The sequence below is a fragment of the Lissotriton vulgaris genome, chromosome 2_1, assembly GCF_964263255.1.
Source record: "Lissotriton vulgaris chromosome 2_1, aLisVul1.2, whole genome shotgun sequence".
In the NCBI taxonomy this organism is placed as follows: domain Eukaryota; kingdom Metazoa; phylum Chordata; class Amphibia; order Caudata; family Salamandridae; genus Lissotriton; species Lissotriton vulgaris.
The window spans coordinates 544,035,351-544,059,883 of NC_141687.1; the positions used below are offsets into that span (position 1 = coordinate 544,035,351).

General features: G+C 42.4%; 1 protein-coding gene across 1 annotated transcript in view; it reads right to left on the minus strand.

The window, feature by feature from the left end:
- The window catches only part of ITGB2 (integrin subunit beta 2), a 466,167-nt gene that overhangs the window by 19,265 nt on the left and 422,369 nt on the right, over positions 1-24,533 (minus strand). Inside the window, exons 15-17 of the mRNA XM_086955517.1 lie at positions 23,971-24,190; positions 20,050-20,264; positions 1,138-1,304 (exon numbers count right to left, since the gene is read on the minus strand). Of these exons, the coding sequence (XP_086811643.1) occupies positions 1,138-1,304; positions 20,050-20,264; positions 23,971-24,190 (602 nt within the window). The remainder of the gene's footprint in view (positions 1-1,137; positions 1,305-20,049; positions 20,265-23,970; positions 24,191-24,533) is intronic.

Consider the following 24,533-nt stretch of genomic DNA (forward strand, 5'->3'; position numbering starts at 1 on the left):
GTTTAGAGAGGAATTAATAAAAAAAATGGCGACAGTAAAGATTTCATCAGGTTGAAACAATTTACAGTAAAAAGTCTATGAAATCAGTATGGGAGTTAGTCTAGGCATTTTAAAAAAAAAATGTGAGCCATGCAGAAGGTAGAGAGTGGCCAGGTCAGTGTTTTGAGTTGAGGAGGAGCCAGTTCCTGGCTGCCAGGCCGCCCCGGAGAAAGATTGTTTCTGATCTATTGCTTTACCCTTGAATCACTGTAGATGACTTGTAAATCAGGTAGGTAGCCGGGGTGTCTTCAAGTCTGACTCCTTGCACAGGGCAATCCATTTTGAAGGTAGTTCTGGCTGTGATGGGTAGCCAATGTTGGTTTTGCATTATGGGGGTAATAAGGTCATATCTTCTTGCAGAGTGAATCCATCTGCAGATGAGTTTTGGATAGATTTGAATGGCGAGATGAATGCTTGTGGAGCTTCAGCTAAAATGGCATTTCCAAAGAAATTAATGAATGAAGTGCTGTTTTCAGATGAATTTAGACGTTTTTATGGGGGTCCATCTGGCTGATCTTCAAAGTAGTTGGAAAGATACCATTTTTGTGGGAGATATTAATCCGATTGCAGCATGTATCTTGCAAGATGTGGAAGTAGACCTTGATTATTTTGGCAGCCATGAACTTGTGGAAGAAATGTGTCCAATGTCCAGTGATGGGCATTGTACTTTCTGTAAACAACTATTACTAAAGACTGGAAGCTGCAGGATTTAAATTGCCAACAAACACATTGACAGTGAAGAAACATAGCATACATTAAAGCCACACTTTGAACCGATCAGTCGTCATAATGGTTAAGTCACAGGGCTTGCAGCAGTTCATATTAATGGCAAAAAGTAACAAGTACTACATTTGGATAGAGTGAAATGATGTCACTGCTTTAGTGGCACCACATCAGATATTAGCCTTAATAAAGGTGTAAACCAATGGCAGATCACGAGATATTTCAACATACCCCAAGTTTTGCCCTCCATCTCTAAAACCCAAGCCTTTATTTGATTTTATATGCCAGACAATGTGTACAAAGTTCCAAAGGTACATTAAAAGACAACTGGCTACATACCCCTCTGCCCACAAGAACAAAATGTGTAAATCTTACGTTATGCCATTTCGATTTTGCCTGCTCCTTTTCAAATCTGCTGTATTCTCTCCGGTCGTACACCTCAGTAATCAGCTTCCAGATTCCGAGCATTAGCAGTCCAATCAGCGCCACGCCAGCAACGGTCCCGCCCACAATAGCTATGATACTAGGGGGCTGAGGGCACTCTATGAGAAGCAAAGACAAAAGCTTTATTGACACGAAAACAGAACATTAACACTCAGAAAGACAGGTTTGCCACATTATCCAATCACACCTGCACAAAGACATGCAGGATATGTATGTATGTGAGTAACAAAGAGTATATTCTAGCAGAATACCAAGTAGTTGGTCCTGCAGTAGCCAAAGCGAGGGTTAAGGAGAAAAAAGAGCCCCTTCATGGGCCCTTGACAATGTATGTATGTATGTATGAATATGTATGCCAATGAAAAATATGGAAACAACACTAAGTAAGATGTATTTAATGTCAAGAGAATCTGAATAATACATACAAAATAACACTTCAAAAAACAAGTAATACAACAGTTAATGTTAGAAGTTGACATGAACTCCCACCTGCTATCATGCGTAAAGGGTGGTAAGCATCTGGCAATAAGACACAAATTCAAACAATTCCCAGTGGTTAGAGTACTTGCAAGCATTCCTCCCATCACCTTTTGTGTTTTCAATCCCTTTTCGGTACCCGTGGTATAGCACTGCACAAGATGGAGGATGAGGATAGCTTCCCCAGATACTGGAAGTGTATTGCATGAAATCCTGTGGCTGGAGGGTTGAGGTCCAGACATTGAAGTAAGGAGGATAGAGACAGGGCGACCTTGTTAGTAAAAGACAGTTGACTAGTTCTTCCAGAGAGCACTGCAATTTGGTAGATGGTAGAGGTGAGAGGTGGGATTGTAGTTCCTGAGGTATAAGTTGAGGAAGTTTCTAGATAGGGGCTATCATTTTGTCCATCTCTGATTGCTGTTTCAGCAAAGGCTGATGGTATCCAGGCGCAGAGATCTCATACTTCATTGTGACTGTTTAGAAAGTTCTGCTTGGAGCCAACCTGTTTCTACCTGCTTCAAGAACTATACGTTTGCACAAAGACTCTGTCTGGAGAGAAGCCTGAAAATTATATTGAAAATTAACCAATCCTACTCAGTTCTAAAGACAATAAATGTACGTCCCCTTCATGGAGAATGTTTATAAACGTGGGTTTCATGCAACCTCCAGTTGTCCTTGACCAAAGAAGAGAGTGTTCTCCAGAGAGCTTGAAGAGCAGCTGTGTACCAGGGCTGGTGTCTGCATGGCACCCTGTCTCCCAGAACTTCCTAGAAGTCACTCTGCCTGCTGAGAGAGGGAAGGAGCAGTATGCCTGGTTCTGCAGGAGGAGGAACTGACCAGGAGAAGAATTACAGCTTGTTCCTGGCATGAACAACACCCATAGAAAGCTGACTTTTCCAGAGCGCAAAGCTAGAAATGACTCGTGTCATGAACGGGTTCCCTCTGTCACTCGTCACAGAATCTTTGTAAGCTACAATAAGGTTATATGTTAACAACTACTCATGTCACCCAGTAGATTGTAGCGGGTTGTGAGATTGGTGCTGCTGTTGCCAACACTGTATGTCACTGCCGAACCAAAAAGCTCAATCAGCACTGCAGAGGAGACCATCTCAAAGAAGTTAGCTTAGAGGCTGCTTCTCCCACCCCAAAACACTGCCAGGATACCCTAACTGCGACAGACCCCATTAAATGAATGGCAGAGCCTGTCCTCCTCCAGGGACTAAAGCGTAAACACAGCAAATGAACCACAGAGCCAAGCCTGCACCGGAGACTAGAGCCCAAATGCACAAAGATGAGTCTGCCATGCTCACTGAGACTTTTTGCCAAAAATGGGCAACAAGACATTGAACTGAAGTTACACAATTCCCCTTTGAGAGAAATTAAGCCATTTGCACCTGTGCCTAAAATTCTTGCCTAAAGATTTTAGGCAAGAATTTTGTGTTGCGGACTATATAGGGAGGAAGGGGGATACTGGGAAGCTCCCATGATGAAGGAGGTGTACATCCTTTTTGCCATCACCAAGTTATCAACCCTGTATGTTATTTTAATTAATTCTGTAGTATGTAGTCCTGCTGTTAAAGTACTTTCTTCTTACCTACAAGATAAGCCCTGGACTGGAGATTATGCCCAAATAGTTTGAAACTGTTCTTAGGTTGCTTGTGTTCTGGTTCAGAGTGGACCTGGATTAGCAGTTCGGACTGGACTGTTTCTTTTGTAGCAGGACCAAGGTTGATTTACATATGGCTGGGTCTATTATGAAGTGTTTTGGTGGTTAAAAAAATAATGTGTTGAAATGCTACCGGAGTGATTGGCAGTGGTTAGACAATTTGTAAGCATTCCTCTTGTCACCTTTTGTGTGGTTGACATCCAAAATGAATCCCACAGGCCCCATTTCTCATACACACACAACACACAGCGGGCTGCTCACAAAGGTAAACTTACATGCGAGTAAATCTATTTGTGTAAGTGTACTCCTATGCTTTCTATTATATATACAATTTTTTGCTATTCACAATTTACAAGTGTATAATTTACTGCAAAGTGTAGGCTTCCATGTTTCAACCCCTTAAAACCAAAGGTTGGAGCCTAATTTACAAATGTTAATTTGTTAAAGTATAGGGAAAAGTGTAAAAGTTTATTAAAAAATAAAATATCGAGAATGGTTAATATAAATTAACTTAATATATTTAATTTGAATTTACAAGCTACAGCCCTATAAACTTAATTTTGAATGTAATATTTAATTGGTTTAAATATGTGAAATTATATTTTTATACATTGATTACCAAGAAACCCCACCTCAAGTAACATGTTTATATTTATTTAAAAAATGATGGCTGCCTGGAATCATGCTACTCCTCAAGACACCCTCAGCAGACCCAAAGACACTTGTCCAACTACCTGTCTAACTCCCTGGTACCCTACTAAGTTAAAATCATGGAAAAGATGATAAAAAAAAGCCTAGCCATCCAACTCAACAACAACCACCTCCTCAACACCAATCAATCTAAATTCAGGCTCAGCCACACTACAGAGACCTCCCTCATCACTGCCAGATGACACCTGGATGATCATGGACAGAAGAGACACTGTAGCACTCATCCTACAGGGCGTTTCCACAGCTTTTGACACCAACTACCACCCTCGTCCTTATCCAACGACTGCATAAAGCCGGCATCCAAGGACCTAGACTTTGGTTTGCCTGGCTCCCTTCACCTCAGACGCGTTCAACCTCATCTGCGGCATTCCACAAGAAATCAATGTCACCTCCTAATCTGACGACACCCAGCTCATACTACATCTCTGACAAGGCACCAAGCATCTCCGCCTTCATGACCAAGGTCACCAAATAGATGAAAAACAACTGCCTCAACCTCAACACAGGACAAGATGGAAGTAGTGATCTTCAACAAAGACACCTTGCTCTGGAACTCTACCTGATGGCCTGCTAAACTTGCATCCACAACCCTCCCGTTAAGCCATGCAATGAACTTGAGAATAGTAATCAATAACCAACTCATCATGACCGCCAAGAGAACACAGTCTCTGTCTCCTGCTTCTACACACGCAATATGCTCAAGAGGTTCTTCGAATGGCTCCCCACCAACACTTGCAGAAACATCTTCCAAGCCCTCATCACCAGCAAGCTAGCCTACATAAACACAGTCTATGAGGGACTTCAACGCTCAACTGATCAGAAGGCTCCAACCCTTACAATACTCAGCAACCAGGTTCACCCTCAACCTCCCATTCCACACTCACAGCAGCCCACACTCCAAAGAGTTCCAGGGGCTCCCAGTCCACAAACGGGCACTCTTCAAACTCACCATGCACACATACGAAGACTTAAACAACATTGGCCCCACGTACCTCAACAACCACATAAACTTCCACAAACCTACCAGACACCTCCGCTCAGCCAGACACGTACTCGTATACACCACCTGCATAGGCAGAACCACATCTGGTGGTTGTGCCTTCTCCTGCCAAGATCTGAAAGCCTTCGACGTTCCCCTGCACATCACAGCTACCTCCTCAGGTTTTGAATTCCGCAAGAAACTGAAGATCTGACTCTTCACCTAACCCCCAACCTGCTTCAGCGCATACAGCCCTTGCTTCAGCACCAGGATACTCTACCAGATGAACTGTGCACTATACAAATACACATAACATAACGTTAAAAGCTATGTATAGAATTACATTAAATTAAATTAATGCAATTCGTTTTTAACAAACATTTATTTCTAAATCAAAAAGTTATAAAAAAGATGAATAACATTTTTTATTCATATATAATATTTTTTTACATTTAATGAAATGTATAATTTTTTTAAAGTGTGGAACATTAATTTATTTAACATTATTTCCCATAGTGGCAGGGGGGTTTAAGCCCCTGCCTCCATTATGTTCGATGGAAGGGTATTGCGCTACCAGTGGTTAGCCATGTATGGTTCTGAACTTAATCAAGACCTGAGGGGGAGTACATTTACTGCTGTTTTGGATCGGTTTGGGATGAGGTTACAATAGAAGTGCACTGTGTGAATAGCAATAGACAATCTATTGTGGGTCAAGTCATGTCCGTTCCTAAACCCCTCCTTCATCCTCCCTGAAACCCACCACATTCCTCCATTAACCCTTACATTTAGTAGTAAGTAATCTTCGTATTCCAGCCACTCACCGAGTCTCTCCCACATTAACTACTAAAATATATATCTGCGTGTGTGGAAATCTCTACTCACAAAAGATACAAGCGGCGTTGACGAAGACCTCCATATGTAGGTTAATGAACAGCATTTTGTATTACAAAATGCAGTTTGTAAATAGACCCCTCAGAATCCTACCACTATACATGTGGTACACAAGCATTGCATATATATATGCATTTGACATGTACACAGAATGTCAGCACGATGTTCTGGATTTCGCATAACAACGCAACTTTACATAAGCGGAGCCAGTAGACTGCACTGTTACTGACACAGAAAAAAAGGTCTGTTCACATTACTGATTTACAAAACATGGTATGCAGCCACCACGTCTTTACGTGATGCACCCAGAGCATGGACAGTAGTCTGCTGCTCACTAGGAGTGTGCCCTTCCAGGTCACAGGACAGATCCTGAATTTCATATTGTAAGAGAAAGGCCTACCGCTGCCATGACGCGAAGTACAGACTAAAAGTTAGAATACAAGTTTTCACATACAGTCAGGCATTCAGAGCAGGGGACATTTCTGTCCTAACAGTAAGTGAAAATGGAAATAAAAACCAATGTGATGGGTTGGTAAAGTGTATAATAATACACTATTTCCTTTCTTCTGCTTGCAACTCAGTGGATTTACTGAGCATGTGACCAGGAGTCCTACATGGCGGGGGAGTGGGCATTAATGATATGCCTGTCATCCCAGTACCGCCAACACCTGTCGAGGGCTACCACCCCATGCCCCTGCTGACTGGAATCTACATGTGTAGCAAGATGTGACCAGAAGTACAAACCAGTGCACCAGGGAACAGAGTCTGACGGTGCCTGGTGACAGAAACATATACGACTCCCCGCCTTTGGCCCACCTAGCCCTTACCCAGAACACCATAACATGATATTGATCACTTGTAAAATAGTGGCCCTGGTGTAATTGTACTAATTTTTGGAAACTTGTAGAAATCCATGGCATGATGCTCACCCCTGATATCCAGAGTTTGATACCAGCACATGGATGCTTGCCTGGCATAACGGTGGCATTTTTTGGCCACTTGGGGTCATCCACAGTGTGATACCCGACCCTGGTAAAATGCTAGCCCTGATATGATAGTGATGTTTATTGGCCCCATTGCAAGATGGATGTTCAGTCCCAGTAAATTGCTGTCCCTGGCATAATGGAGTGCAAGGCTGGCCCTAGTACACTGGTGGTATTTCTTGGCAACTTGAGGTAATCCAGGGTCCAATCCTCCTACAACAATGGTGGTAATTATTAGCAACTTGTGTATCAAAAGCAGGTCTTCTCGATAATGTAAGTAGTCACTCGATAATGTAAGTAGTCACTTCTTGGCATATAGATAAGACCTACTGCTTCCTGTCATCACTTCTTAATCCAGTATGAAAACGTATGTAGAAATGGAAGGCAGCAGACTGGTGATAATGTCAATTCCTTAAAGGCAAAAATCTAAGATTGCAATTTCAGGAATGGAATGAAATTTCAGGCAATTTCAGGAAAGCAATTTCAGGTGCCTCAAACACTAGGACCAGAGAACTGAGAATACAGAAGAATTCAGAGCAGAAGGACTGAAAGGGCTTCTGGAGTGTGCAATAAGCAGAGAGAGTGATGTTGCGCCAACCAAGCTAGCTTTCCAGTCTTCTTGCGTAAGCTAGACGGACTACACCACTTGGATCAGGGAATACTGAAACAGGGTTTATTTCTCCTCTATATAGGATTGGCATTCCCCATCAAAGCAATTAAAAAAATGGAGCCAAATCTATAATAAAATCTAGAATGGAGTAAAAGATTGTAAAAGATAAGGATCTGAATTAATATCATCAATCCAACATGGCCATCCATAATACAGCCACTCCTCAAAGGGTTCCCCTTTATGTTCCCATGAATCAAGCTATTATCACCAGACAGATCAAAACAGTGAGGTGTAGAAGTCTTTGACCAGCAGTGATAAGGTACAAGAGATCTGCTGTGATCGAAAAATTGCATTTGTGAAACAGGTCTGAGGAGGGCCAGCAGAGCTGTTGGATTGTTGCGGTATAGCAAGTTTGCATGGACCACGCTGGACTGAAGGAATAACACCCAGCATAGGCCACGTCACAGCAAAGTTGTAGCATGTCTCCTTGGACCATGCTGAATGGACTGAGATGTTCCGACAGCCCCATGTAGGTAAAACCACTTGCCTTTCAGGTCTTCCCATGATACTGTGAGCATCCATGGTATTATGCTCACCCTTTTTAAAATGCTGGCATGCATGTTTGGCTCAGTGTATGTTACTGTCAGTGTCTTCTTTTACTGGCTTCTGATGCACTGAAAGTCTGGGGCCTTGTGAAAACGTGCTATGTCTATATGTTATTATTTATTTGGGCATTTATTAAGCGCCTGGTTACGCCACTGGCGTGTCCCCGCGCTGTGATAAGTGAAGTGGCTGCTCCCCCCCCCTCCCACAGAAGGCTACCTGCTGAAAAGATATGTTTTAAGTTTCTTCCTGAACAGGACTTCGGAGGGTTCTAGGCGTAGTTCCATAGGAAGAGCATTCCAGCGCCTGGGAGCGAGATATCTAAAAGACCTGCCTCCCATATGCGCCTTAGATACTCTGGGGACTTTTAACAACCCAGTGTGCGAGGACCGTAGGCTGCGTGTAGGCTCATAGTGGGTTACCAGACTCTGGAGCGGTGCAGGTGCTTTGCCGCTCAAAATGCGGTGGCATGTAGCAAGGGCCTTGAACTCCACTCTCCTCTCGATTGGAAGCCAGTGGAGGGTCCGCAAAGCTGGTTTAGCGGATGACCTCCTAGGGAGCCTGAGTACAAGCCGAGCTGCAGTATTTTGAAGAACCTGCAGGCGGCCCATGATCTTGCCCGTGGCCCCCAAATAGAGCAGGTTCCCATAGTCAAGTCGGGAGGTCACGAGGGCGTGCACCAGCGTCCTTCGAGCAGAAATAGGGAGCAGGTCTAACACTTTCCTTAAGGCTCATTTGTTAATAAACAGATTTAATACTAAAATGCTGGCATGGAATAAAGGAGATACCTACTGGCAATATGTGGGAGATACAGGCGCTATTTATTTGCCTACTATCAAAGAGTTGCTTCAGATGAGGGAGGCTACATCCGTACTCATAGTTTGTGGTCCCAAAGTCTGAAACAAGATCAAATCTATTCGTGTAAGGTTCAGCTAAAGCTGGGTGGTATGGCAATAACCGGAATGGAGGAACAGGAGGAACCAAACAAGATGTGAGGAAAGTAATCACTCCATTGATGAAATACCAACAAGGCTGAATCTGATTGGAAGCTACATTTACACGGACATAACACTGCAGTTTGGGCTGGATAACCACTTTTGTGGTGGGGTCAAGAAGCTTTGCATTTAGTTAATACCTGAATGTAATGGCACAGATGAGACCATGGGCTGGAACGTAGAGTAATTACCACTGGCTGAGAGTAAGTCAAGCTTTCAATTCAACATCGTTTTACTGTCCAAGGGCCAGATGTAGGAACCCTAATACCGGTCGGTAACGGCCGAAATTACCGAATTTCGCCCGTTACCGGCCGGTATTAGGAATATGGGATGTAGGTGGCTACATTTCAGATTCGGTAATTTATCGAATCGGTATTTAAGAATTCAGTAAATTACCGAATTCTTAAATACCGATTCAGTAAATTACCGAATCTGAAATGTAGAAAGAACTCAAGTGAGTGCTTTTCACCTGTAAGGATTTGTTATTTACCACCAACTACAAGTTGGTGGTAAATAACAAAAACCATTAACCCCTTCCATGCTGATGACGAACCCCAGCCGTCATGCACTACGGTGCTCGTGTGCTGATGACGGCTGGGGTTCGTCACGGCCCGCCCCTGTTCGTGTTGTTTACAGCACACCAGGGGAATCGCGGCCGCATGGAAGGGGTTAAAAAAGCAATTTTTTGGTTTTTATTCAGTGCCATGTGGCAGACATACATGCCCTTAGGGCATGTATGTGTGCCACATGTGCACCCATACACTATTCAGGGGTGCAACGGGGTATCAGTGTGACACCCTGCCACCCTTGAAAGGGTTCCCTCTATTACCAATTCGGTATTTACCAAATCGGTAATTCCCATTCATTCCTATGGACCTCCAGGCCCATAGGAATAATGGGAATTACTGAATCGGTATTTACAGATTCGGTAAGTACCGAATCGGTAAATACCGATTCTTAATTACCGAATCTTACCGATTCAGTAATTTTTACCGAAAAATTTATTACATCCCATTTACCTATTCTTAAATACTGAATCGGTAAAATTCGGTATTTAAGAATAAGTAAATTGAGATTACCTACATCTGGCCCCTAGTGAGTTATCCTGAACAGGAAGGCAATGTACTGATGTGGGTACTGAGCTCGCTGTACTACAGGACTCAAGAAGCTCCTCCCAGATGTAACCCCGGCCAAGGTAGAAACTGATCGGAAGTGGCTTCTGGCTGAACTGTCCTATCCAGCTATTTCCAAGACTTATTTGCATATATCTATAACCCTCTAAGTAATAGCAAAAACAAGCAATGAATTATGGTATTGATGGCAGCTCAGAGTAATTGCTACTGGCTACTGGTTAAGTTTAATGCAAGTATTCTCTATATACATTTTTGTACTGTCAGGTTATTTGTTGTATCTCATAAATAGCTGAGGACGTAAGCTAATGGAACCTTGAGGTTGGTGGTTTGTGCCACTTCGGTCTGATTCTTCACCAGTCTCCTGTGTGGACAGAGTGTGGGCTGATCTCATCATGGTGCAATGCTCTTTGTTGAATAAGTGCTGGGCCCAAAGTTTTTTCTGAACACACATCCGGTGCTATCGAAGGTCGGGGTGCTGAATTCCGAGGTTGTGTAGTTTTGAATCCCTCTCAGCATACTGGCCCTGGCTTAATGGGGGTAATCAAGCGCAGAGATACCCTTACGGGGGTCGATTCTAGCGCTATACAAACTAATAATAATAATAATATGGTAGAATGCTGGGAAAGGCACAATGGGGATAATACTGTGCAACATGTTGGCACTGGAAAATAATGGTAATTCCTTGCAAAATGCTGTCCCTTGCACAATTATGACAATTTCTGGCAACATACTGGCACAATGATGGTAATCTCTGGAAACATGATGGAAATTATACATTGCAATACCAAAGGGGGTGATGGAGGGAGCATTTGAGCAAAGCAAACACTCACCCCAAGTCAACTGATCTGGGTTTAATCCATCATCATTCTTTAGCTCACTCCACCAACCCAGTTTAGACATGGCCATATGCAAATCAGTCTAACCCTGTGCAATTATACATTAGTGGTAATTTCTGTCAACATACTTGTCCTAGTACAATGGTGGTTATCTCTGCTAACATGCTAGCTGGAGAACAACGGTGGCGATTCCTGATAAAATGCTGGTCGGGACACAGTGGTGGCAATGCAGGCAACATGCTGGCCCTGGCACAATGTTGGTAATTTCTGGCAACATTTTGGCCATGACCCACAGGTGGTAATCCTTAGCAACACACTCACTGTGGCCTGACAGTGGTAATTCCTTGTCAAATTCTGGACTTAGTACCATTATGGGTATCCTTGCCAACAGGCTGACCTTGGCACAATGGTGTTAATTCCTAGGAAAAATACTGCCATTGCACAATGGTGGTTATTCCTGATAAAATACTGGCCCCAGAACAATGATGGTAATTCCTGACACAATAGTGGTTATACCTGGCAATAAAATAACTTCGACACAATGGTGATAATTCATGGCTGCATGCAGGCCCTGACAGAATGGAAGTAATTCCTGGCAAAAAAGCAGCTATTGTAAAATGCCGATGATTCATAGCAGCATGCTGGCCCTGGCACAATGGTGGTAACTTTTGGTAGAATATTGGCCTTTGGGTAATGGTGGTAATCCCCAGTAACATGTTGGCTTTGCTACAATGGTGATAATTACTGGTAAAAAGTAGACGTTGGCAAAATGGTAGCAATGTCGACAATTTGCTAACCCTAGCACCTTTATGGTAGTTCCTGGCAGCACACTGGCCCCGGCTCAGAAAAAAGAGCAAGCCAACATATATAAAGGTAAAAATTAGTGTACATGCTTAGTTGTACTCTCCAACATATAAAACACTGGTTTGCCATTTCCTGGGCTTTGGGGAGAGGCTTGTTTTGAGTTACTTGAGTATGATGGCGCCCCTTCTACTGCTATCAGCACTGCCCCTATTGGAGGCCTGATTCACAAAGCTAAATATTCACCTTTGTCTATGTTCACTATTGTTTGCAATTCACAAAGGGATTTACGAGTAGCATCTTTACAAGTGCGGAGTCTCCGCACATAAAATATATATTTTACTGTGCACTTGTAAAGAATAGAAAACTGTCGTAAACTCACAAAAGTGTGTAAGTTTACCTTATGAATCAGGCCATGAGTGCCTGCACAAACAAGGATTTCATTAGGACTTTAGCTCAATTGCTGCTTGATTGTGACATCAAATTGCACATGTACGCAGATGACACACATATTATTTTTAATCTTCAACATCAAGATAAGGCAATTAAGAAAATGCAGGCAATGCTCACAAACAACGACCCCATCAGGTGGCATAGTAACCAATGGCCTTCGCCATGCCACCTCCCCCTCCCCCTCCCCCTGTAATCTGGGTACCATGTTAGATCTAAACATGTCTTTCAAGTCGCTCCCGTGAACTAAAAATAGTTTGCTTCAGGCACTGATCTGTTTTTTTCTCAGCTGTCTTTTTGTGCTGTAACTCTTGCTAGTTTGTGTCTGTCTGTGTTCTGAATGATGATGGCACGTGAATATTTTCTGAAATTAATATATTTATGTTTAAATGAGACAAAATACTGAGCAACTTTCTTAATGCAACATGGTTTGAATGTTTCTCTTCTTACGTTTTCACCTTTCTAATCACCATTAGCAACTCTTTGTATGTATTTTTGCTCATCTATAGGAATAGGCAGATGTGTGGGCACACTCATAAAGCTTCCTTAGAAATGGTGATGCCTGGCCGTTCTGTCTGAGAAATCTCTTGAATCCCTCTTGCTCCGCACAGCACTACCAACCTGAAAATCATCATCACTACACCTTGTTTACAGGACCCAGGTAATGACAACAAACTTGCAGATCATTTTTCCACAGCAATGACATGAGACAATTCCCTGAGAATATTAAGTGACTTCAACATAAACAGGAATCGGCGGAAAAAATCAGATGACAAAGTGAATCATTCAAGGTTTGGACACTAAGCCATGAGGCAACGAAAGACCCGCCTCCATCTGCCCCGTGGAAAACTCTAGACTGCCTTCCCACTTTTTAAGAAAAACCCGTGTGCCCTCAGAGCTACGGACAAATTCCATCTTCCCGCCACCCAAGGAAACGCAAGTGACCTCATCTTCTCTATGAAAAGCTCCTTTGCAACACCGAGCGAACTTAGGGAGACTGACCTAACCACAAACCTATGTCTTTCTTAAATGTATGGCAAGACACAGACGGTGATACTGTGGCTCTCTCCTTTTATTTTTCTCATTATGCCGCAATATTCTAAAGTATTCCAGAATCTAAAACCAGTGCGCTACAGATCAACGAAACACAAGGACAGGGACTAGTCTTTCTTCGTTCATTGCTGCTTGTACAGAAAGTTACTTTTCTGGGACAGCGTGGATAAGATAGCGGTGTGGTATCAAAATGTTGTCTTTGTATTGATGGGTGGAAGATTTGGAGTTTCTAATCTGAAGTGATTTGGGAAGTAGGCGTTGAAGGTCCATGCCTTGGTTTGCTACATAGTACTTTGGGTATTGCAGAAGTGTTTGTTATTCTGGTAACGGGGTTAAAGAGGGATAAATAGGGTTTTAAAATGACTGTGAAGAGGGTTAGTTACTGCTCAAAGGCGAGGTAGAGATACCACTGGCTATATTTCAACCACTCTGGCCGTGCATTAGTGCCAATGCTGAAGGAAGAAGTCAAGTTGTTGGTGACAAGTTTGGTCCTCACTCTCGACGAGACCGCGACCCTCAGTGGGCAAGCTTTGTGCCGTTGTAGTTGTTTGGGCTGCATGGATTAGTTTGTTAAGCCATATTGAGGGGCAATATTTTGGGCTGCGAATGAGAAGAGTATGTCCTAACATTTGGCCTTGAAGCACATTATTTTTATAAGATGGTTAAAGTGATTCCTAAGTCTCACGATTGGTAAGAATCCACTTAAGTAGGATTCACATTGTAGTATGAAGATGGTCAAACATTCTAAGGACTTGAGTTTAAAAGAAACCTTGAGGAGAGTGTGAATAATTATTTAAATATAATGCCAGCTATACTGAGTGAGCAGATGGATAAAAGTGGATACTTGTACTTTGAACGTTGTGTTTGGCGAGTAATGGCAGAGTCTTTGCAGGACTGGCCGAACGAGGGATCAGTCTTCAGTCACTCATGCAACTATATAGGACCCTCAGATGACAGCAAAGTTTCTCATTTTTCTTTCCACAACAGAGACCTGGAAATCGAAATTTTAGAGGGGAGCGAACGGCAGGAGCTACTTCAGGTATGTTAGGCTCAAGATATTTTTCACACAGATGTTGTAAGTGTAACAGTGATGATGAAGAGTCTGAGGAATTTCGTTTTCAGTGAGAAAGCAGAATTAGCTGATCAAGAGGTAAGAGAGTTACTATAGAAAGGGGCAGTGGTTCATGCTGAGTAATGCAAAATGTGTTTCAAAAACAATATATTTTAGTGGTGGAAGAAGGCAAAGGGATGAGATATAATTAATTTAAGGGTCTTGAGCAATTGTCTAGTATATTGCCATTTCAAAATGGAAGGGATCAATCTTCGAAAAGGTGTGGAAAGGAAGGAAGATTAGGTGACACATATGGAGCTAAAGGATGCGTATTTAAGAACACCGGTATGCAGGGAGCAGCAAGATTACCTACAATTTTGTTGGGAAATGTAGTTGAGGAGAGTTCACTGTTGCAGTGCTTCACAAAGGGTTTGCAACAGTTGATTACTGGTTGTGAAGCAAATTTATTTTGCAATTACATTTTTCTGTTAGTGCAGGAAGAGCAACATTTGGTACAGCAGACTCAGCTGGTGATCAGCCTGTAGGAAGGGTTGAGCTAGCAAAGAACAGGAGGAAGTCCAGTTTAGTTGCTCCACTGGAGACTCAGTTTCTGAGATTTGTAAATAAGACAGAGGATTCTGTCTTGAAGTTAAAGAAGGAGAAGCTAAAGAATATCTGCAGGGTGTTAAGGCAGGTTTTTGGTGGGAGAAGTTTTTTTAGGGACAATAGCTTGAATTTTGGGGCTTCTTTTGCCTTCCGTTCATGTGATTTTTCCAGGGCCAATGTATCATCGAGCACTTAGAGGTTAAAAAGAACGCATTTGTCAATGGGTATTACATATTAGCAAGAAGTTTTGGTGACGCAGAAGGCTCAGGAGGAGCTGTTGTGGAGATTGGACTATTTGGAGTCAGGGGATGATCGCACAATTTTCAGAGAGGTCCCACAGTTAATGATAGTGTCAGATGCGAGTCAGGAAGTTTCGGGCACAATATGTGCAAAAGTGACTACCAGAAGGAGGTGGTATCTGGAGAAAAATCTGTATATATATTGGTTGGAACTTCTGGCAGGATCTTTTCCAGTTAGGAGTTTGGCAAGAAGAGACAAGACCAGTGGCATAATTATTGAGAATGTTTCAACAGTAACATATGTAAACAAGTTAGGAGAACCACAGCCCAGAGGTTGGAAGAAATTGAGATGGGATTTTGGCATTACTGCTTACACAAGAGAATGAGTTTGCAGGCTCAGCATATCCAGGGTACAGCAATTCAAAAACAGACTAGAATTTGAAAAACATTTTAGATTTAATTGTTTGGAGACATGAATTCGTTCTTAGGAGATTCAGGAGATTTTAATACAGTTTAGAGTGTACATGTTTGGAGCGGATTGAATGGTGTGTTGCCTTGATTTTTCAGTTGGCATCCAGATCTGAGGGTAACTTGGGTAGATGCATTATATATGACCAGAGGTTGCTTGTGCTGAATACCTTTCTCCTGTTTTTGATGAGTCTACTTGTGCTGGTTAACGTTTGGAGAATTAAGGGGACATTGGTTTTGGTGACATCATTGTTGAGTTATTAGGCAGTGATTCTTCGAGTGATGGGGATGGTAGTGGAGTGCTTGTTACCAGTGTCTCTAGATTGCTAATAGGGTCTCAAAGAGAGTTTTACACATTGGTATTGGAGGCTCATCTTCAGTTGGTGGCATTGAGCCTTTGGGAGGGATATGGCACATGTCACGCCTTCTAGCATAAGCTTTAGAAGTGATTTAATGACCATGGGCTACAGAAACATCAAAAGCGTATCGATTGCCCTGAGGCAGACATATTGATTGGTACATGGAAATGAATGGAGATTCCTTTTCAGCTTCAATGGATCAGGTACTGAACATATTGAATGAGTTATTTCGGAGAATCCTCATTCATAACATGTTGAATTTAAAGGTTGGTGAGAAGTATACGAGTGATGAAGTCACCACTGTTGAACTACAAGTAATTTTGGGATATGAATGTGGGTTTTACGTTTGAATAGTTGGAAGGAGAATGAGAAAATTTCACTCAGTTACTCATCAAGGGAACAAGCGATGCTGTTAAGTTTGGTATCCTACAGCTGGGAGTGTCAGATGTGAAAGCTGTGGATGTGTCAGTGTGGAGGTATCAGTTTGGGGGCATGTGCTTTTGTGTGCTAGAACAATACCTACAATCATTTTTGTATTCATCATTTCAGGAATATGAGACATTGTGTGTTGTCAAGTGTCTGAAGGAATATGAGCTGATATCTGTGAAATCAAAAGGTGCAGGAGTGAGTCAGGTGTTCATTTCTTTTAAAAGACTGTTTAAGTGGGTTTCTTCACATACTTTGGAGATATGGTTGAGAAAGGTAATAAAGGGAGATGGTGCTTGTGTCTGTTTTTGACATGCATTTTGTGAAAGGAGCTAAGGTCACAAGGGTGCTGAGTTCAGCAGATTGGTCAAGTGTGTCAGTTCTTGAAAGTTTCTATTTGAAAGCAGTGGTAAATGATGTTAGAAATGCTATGGCAAAGCTGCGAATGAGCATACTGCTAGCATCCATGCCTTGCCACATAATTCCTAACTGGTTAATTCATTGATAAAATTATGATTTTCTTCCTATATTGCTGTTGACTATCTGAACTCTCGCATCTATTGGATCTGTTCTTTTGAATCTGAAATAAATTACAATCCTAAATCGATCCCTGAAAAAGATTACTTTAGAATCCTCAGTGACCTTGACTACTGTTCACATCAAGATGATCTCTCTGTCACATCCAATGAAGCCCAAGAGCGCCTAGTTGGTATAGTTTGCGCTGTCCCTCTCAAATGGGAAAGATTCACACCAAACAAATCACCCCTCCGCTTTTCGTGTTAGATCAAAACTAGCAGGACAATAGTTCATAAATTAGAAAAATCTCAGTGCTCTTCACAGCCTCATACTAAAAGGCCACAGAATAGTCACACAAAATAACACAAGTTTCGTAGCTTGCGTATTTCCTATACTGAGCCAAATATGCTAGTCGAGGACTAGGAAATGTGTCAAATTTTTCAGATTAATTTTAAAAAACTGTCATCTCTCACAGTGCTAGAATGAAGGGGGAACCACCCCAAACCCGGATTCGGCAGCTTATTCAAATGGGAAACAGCAAATACAATTAACATTGCGTTGCCTTTGCAACGCGGGCGGAATAATGAATGTGTGTGAACCACGCATTACATTTACAACGGAAGTCATTACCACAACATACGTTAGGTCAAGCGGCATTGGACTTTAAAGTCCAATGCTTTCCCTACTGTTACGGTGACCGGAGTTAGAATATTAAATTATACTATTCCAAAGTCGACTTGCATTGTAAATGGAATGCGTGGTTTAGACGTTTTCTTTGTTCCGCCCATGTTGTTAAGGAACACCTGGAAAATGAATGAGTGGTTGTGTCATACAACCTATTTAAATGGGTCAGGAATCCATCTGGCCCAGTGAAATATGCGGATTTGGTTCTGGTGAAATATGCCAACATCAGAACACAATTCAGCAGCACCAGCACATTGTCTGCTTGCTGTTCGTACCAGCAATGCGCAGACGATGAGCAGGCTTTATTTTCCGTTTCAGCAGGGCCTAAAACAAAGAGTGGATTTAAGGGGCCTTTAGCCCTGCTTTTGTGTGAGTATTATTCTGGTAGGAGCTTTCTGCACCTTATCACCCAGATGCCAATGCAATGGGGAAACAAAGGCACACAGTGTGTTATCGCTTCACAAGTACTAAAGAGAAATTCCGATTTTTAAACAGGTTTATGATTTTGTGCAATCCCTATATAAAATACAAGTTATGCTTGCACTGTAAGAATTACAGATGTATCAGTATGTATGAGTATTTACACAAACAACAATTTAAACAGCACCAGCTATTTTTTTTAATGCAATACTTTTATAGCACAACTCATCCTACGGCAGGGTGTCAGAGCACTCCACACCACAAATACATATTACACATTGATGATAAATTGTACACATGTGTTGTGTAAATGGATGTGCAGGATGTCTAAAAAGACAAAGAGGGTTTCAAGGTGTATGAGTCACACATCGCCTTTACTGGTAGGGATTATAAACTAAGATTGTATAGCTGGGAGAAACACAAAGTTGGGATCTAAAACATAATAAAGTGCTTGGTAGTTCTTAATTTGAGCCATTGGTTTCCGGTGCTTGGCACCAGCACTCAATTGTCAACTCCGGCCCTTGTGACAGTCTGCCACAAAGCGGCGCTGTCTCAATTATTAATTTAATATGCATTGAAAATTACTATTACCTGCCTCCCAAGCCATTCTTGTAGCTTTTGGGGCCTGGAATAGTCTGAATTGTCACACTTGTAGGAGGAGTGTGATTATTAGTTGTTGTGTTGTTACTATCATTGGCAGCATGGCAGGGTCAATGTATTGTGCAAGCTGCAGTGGCAGCCTGACGGGAGCTCTGGCACTTATTTTTTACAAATTAGGCACTGGCTTGGTGTTTTCCTTAATTATTACCCAAAGAACCCCTTTTTAGCAGCCTTACAATAATATACTGAAAATAAACAATGAGGTCCTAAACCTATGTCTTGCAGTTTTCATGCAGGTCCTTGATGCTGGTTCATAGCTCACTGTGCTACATTGGAAGGATTGTAATTTATGAACTACAAGTAATAAAAGGAGCTCTGTGTCAAAAGCAATGCCCCACTTACCCACTCAGCTAACATTATAATCTGTCATCTGCATGCTTTCCAGGAGACACATTGACCCTCTAAACTACTTGTGAGTCAAAACTGTGAATAAAAAATACATAGACCTCTCCAGCAAATGCTTTGCCCACCAGAGTTATCTTACCATTATTATTATTTCCTGAGGTTCACTGGGTGCACAAACCTCTCTACAGTAGGGGATTAAACCCCATAAGATATTTCAAAATGCAGCCTTTGTAATCATTTAAGCCAGAACAGATTTACTGCCAAGTTTCACCTAGGTACCAATTTCTTTGGGACAGTTTAAAAAATATATATATAAGTTGACTGTCAAACTGCTTTTCATGACATTGCCCCTTGTAACACCACCCACTTTTTGTTGCCACCTTCACCCCTGTGTAACTTTTGTCCAATTCCAGCACTGATCTCTCACTTAAAACTATTTCCCTAAACATGTCCTTACTTGCTACCTACCTTAAAGCCCACTTCACCTCTGTGAACTCTGAGGTGATTGGTTGGCCTTCCCACTTTTTCTACAGCAGTTAAATTTCAATTGTAACTTAAGTGTGAAGTTTACTACGGGAAATGCCCTTGCAAATGTTAGTAAATGCAAAAAACGCTACACATATGTGTTAGAGCACCATTTTTTCATCGGATATTCTTGGCTGCGCCTCTAACACACAAGTGCGCGATTCCCATTAATAATTCGCTAACGCGCACCAGTTCTTGACGTTTTATAAATACGGTGCAACAATAGTATCTGACACCTATTCACAGGTGTACGACAGATGTAATACCCCCCCAAAAAATTTTCATTGGGCCACAATATCTCGCAAATCCAGTGGTGAACGTCAAAACCTGCCAAAACAAACTACAAAGTCATTCATTACCTCTGCTCTCGAGGACGGTGATGGAGTAATGTTCCTCTCCATCCTCCTGTATCATGAGATATGACATCCAGCAGTTCTCGGAATCTTTCTCTCTGCAGGGCTTTTTGTCCTCCTCAAAAGATTTCACTTTTCCTGTGATGTTGAGTGTCCGGCAAGCTCCCGAGCAGGTCTTTGCCAGTGGACCTGTTCCGAAAGCCAAGCACTCCACGCACGTCCTGGGATTTAAAATGAAAGCACTCAGACACAAGACTACTGTAATACAATCATAAGGTACATTACAGTGGAGTAGCTTGGGGGTCACAAGCCCTAGTGCAAGCAATGCAACTAGCTCCCCTAGCTGGTATTAATATACAGTTATAAATGAGATGCTGCGAGCCCATCACACCCCTGGACCATGGTGTCACTGTACCTGCTACACTAATGTAATTTACCAGTCTCCAAATTTCTCATCCTACTTGTCTTTCCTTCTCGCCTCCCTTTCTCTACCTCCCGCCCATCTCCATCCGTTTAATGCTCTCGTCTCTATCCCCTTCCTCTTACTCTCTCTCTCTTCCCTCTCGTCTGCCTCTCACTCATCCTCATCTCCTTCCTTCCTTCTCTCCTTATTTATGGTTCCTTTCTCTTCCTTTTCCCTTTCCCATTTTGCTAATATTTGTCTTCTTGTTTTTTCTTGCTCAACCGTATTCCTTTTCCAGTTCTATTATCTTTTCGTGGTTTCCTGTCGGTTCTTTCAACCTCTCCTATTCTTTCACCTCTTTCCTCTATGGTCTTTATTCCTATATGTTGCCTTGTCTCTACTCCCCTGTATCTCTCCACTGGAAGGTTAAACCCAGCCAAGCCCCTGGCATGCACTGTGTTGAAAAACAAAACACAACTGGTGGCCTTTGAAGCAGTATCAAGTGGTGCAAGGCAACTGGGCCCCCTCTCACATCTGGACCCCGGTGCAGTGCACCAGCTGCACCAAAGGTAGCCACACCCTGAAGGTATATAAGCCACTAAATAACCTACCCGGGAATATATACAGGTTTTTTTTCAAGGTATAATACTCCCACCCAACAGAGTGAGCCTTGAACTTGGGTGATGGATCCAGTGATTGTACATAAAGACAATGGTCTGGGCCGCCCCTTCTTCCTGCACTTAGCTGGGACACTGGTGTCTGAAAAGCATTGGAAGCTGTTTCATTTCAGTGGAATTCTGGAATATAATTATTTCAAGGGGTGGTACATTTGTTTCCTGGAAGACTTCCTGGCGGCAGTATTTACTCTCCCTATTATTTAGATAGCAGTGTAGTGTTTTAAGAGGATTTAGGTCAATTATTGTGTTACCTAATCAATTCTGTCTCTGCTGTGCAGTTTTATTTGATCTTCTGACCGGGAATTGGTGTTTCAGTACTAGGAGGACCAAGGACAGGCTAAGCACTGTTAGTGCAGCAGGCCTGCTTTCCTATTGTATATAATAGTATTATTTCTGATTGTGCACAGTACCTTGTAAGGGATACATAAGTGCGCCCAGATTCGCCTGCAGTCACTTCTTACTGATCTGCAACCATTCGTTTTGTTTTGCTGATAAACTAGACTTCTGTTTTTTTTTGCCAGATTCATTTTGATGTCGTTCCTCGAATGTCGTTCCTCTGCATATGTTTCAGATTAAAAAGGTGACTTCTTTTATTTTGGTCTCCCCATCTGATTGGAACTGCTGCCTCCTTCCATGAGGAGCGCATATATGAGTTGCTCATCTTCTGAACGCTTCACGATAACTCAACGTGGTTGCCCTTTTTTCCAGTGAATTACACTGCTGCGTCTTGTGGTTTTTTGGAATGGAGTAGAGTCGGTCCACAGTGCCCCTCGGTGGGGATGCCACCTTGAGCCTCCCCAGCTGTACCCAGATCCCACAATTCAACACGTTAAATGGAAGCAATCATGGGCAGGAAAAAGCACAAGTTTAAAACACAAAGCAGGTGATAATTAATATATCCAATCACAGGCAGGTTAAAACTACAATTTTTAACTGTAACAACCACAGGCAAAGACAGAAATCACAGGAAGGGAAAATCATTTTTTTAAAAACTTTTGTTTTGGGGAAGAGACAGCACTAGTCTGCCTCCTTACCACTTCCTGGACTCTGCTCACTGCAATCTGGGACAGAGGGAGGCTGCAACTCACAAGATGGAGGAGAATGATCACTCGGTAGATGCCAAAGATTTCTTTTGCTTGATTTGCAGCGTTGCTGATGTGTTTGGCTGCAGATTCTTTTTTGGCTCTTTTAATGGCTTTGCAAAAAGCCCTTCTGTGGATTTTGTGGCAGGCCATGTCTTCTCACATAGTGATTTTTATTGCTAGAGTTCTAGATGTCTCCCTCAAATTTGCATACAGCAAGTTCGCTGTTGAACCAATCATTGGCAGATTTGCCTGCTTCTTTCTGTTTTCCCACTTGGAGGGGGAAGTTATTGAGCGTATTAGTTTTAAAGCGTTGAACCCACAGATACTAGCACACAGCCACACAAGTTCTACCGCCATCGCTACAATGTCTTAAAGTGGCTGAAGAGGGTGCAGGGGAGATCTGGTGTTAATAGAACCGCTTGTTTTTTGTTATGTGATACACCAGTATTGGAATTTTATAGCTTTTATTCTCAGTCAATCGGACCATTGCCAGCAGAGGGTTACAGTTCAACCCCTTTGGGGAGAAGATATGGTGTAATGGCCAGAGCTGCCGACTTTGGACCTGGGAAACTAGGTTTGTGTCTGTGCACTGGCTCAACATCTTGTGATTCTGGGGGAATCACTCATTCTCCCAGTGCATACCAAAAATGAATGTGTCCTTGTGTAATGTAACTGGTGTTCATGAAAAGTGCCCTGATACCTTCGGGTTGAGTTTGTGCTATATAAACAAAAAAACAAAAAAACTTGATTTTTTTAGTGTGGGTCTGTCTGCTTTCTACAGTACAGTAATCAATGTGTTTAGTCACAGAGCTTTAAGGACTACATAGCTCCACATATGGGTAGTAAGCCCTATACGAATGCTATGATACAATACACTATCTCACATGCAAATAATGTTGCTACATTCTACAGTTTTGCATCGTTGGATTGCATGCTATCTCAAAAATTCTCCTTCTGTATTCCTAAAACCCTGCATGAAATTTGCCCTTGACTTATGACTATTGTTTCCAGTGGTTAATTTGAGCCGGTGGTTGCTGGTTGCAGGTGGGGCCAAATGACACTCTTTTTTAGGAACTAGCACTTATTTTTCCTCATCAGACTTTGTCCCATAGCAAGAGAGAGAGAGAAACACACGGGCGTGGGGCTGAGAAAACAACAGAGAGCAAAACAATGAGAATGGGAGAAAGCAGGGATGAAAATTAACTCATTAGTGTGTGATAAACTGGCAGGCAGTGACTTATGGTGGATTAAACAGGCAAAGGGTGAACCAGCCTTGGTATGCACCACACCTACATTCAATAGCGCCAGTCACTGGCGTGATAGCAAAACTTTGGTCCCAGCACTTGTTCTTTCACAAATTAAGCACTGATATATTTCCCTCTCCTTTCTTTCTATTGAATCCCCCTTCCCTTACCTTCCAATGTCCGCATGCCTCTTCTCTCCGGACATTGCCTACCCGAAGCCGATGACTGTCTGCCTCATTCTCTATTATTGTATTTCACACATTGTCCACACCCCCTCATTATAGATCACAACAACTTCTTTGAAACCAGACCACTGCAACCTAACAAAAATGAATCTTCTCTAGCACAAAACTAATTCCAAGAACTAAAACATCTCAAAAACCACTGGATTAACCACTAACCTTGTAAGTGGAGTGCTACGTGCGCAAAACGTAGTAATCACTAGATAAATGCAATTACAATACAAAACAATCATCTTCTCCTGCACAACATCCCTGTGATGTTTCTAGGCTACTCACGCATATTGCGGGCAGGGTGATGGGCAGCCTGGGCACTTGTCGCACACCTGACCGGTGTATCCTGCTTTGCATGTGCACGTGTTGCACTGGCACCTCCCACGGCCACTGCAGACGGCTCGGCCTCTGTTCGAGCATCCCTCGATGGACTTCTCACACTGGCAGGCACTTCCTTCATACTTGTCTTTGCAAACGCACTTGCCACAGCTACACACTCCCCTTTCTGCATCAGAAAAGCCATCGTTAGATCAGATATACATTTACATACATGTTTGGCAGAGCACACTTGCGTTAATACATTATTAAAGGGCAAATGCATGATCTTTGAAAGACTCCCTGTTGGACTGTGATGATTTAAAAATGACTTCTGTAGTACATACGACCATCCCCTAGTGCTGTTTTTTATTCAAGACCGCAGATAAACACTTCAAACCGAGTGACTATCAACTTCAGCATACATTTAAGGAACATTCAATGTACACGGTTCTCTAAAGAAAAGGGGGGACCTTCCAGAATAAAACATGAGGCGAGGAAGCGCTTGCTTACATGGGTAGCACCGACACCTT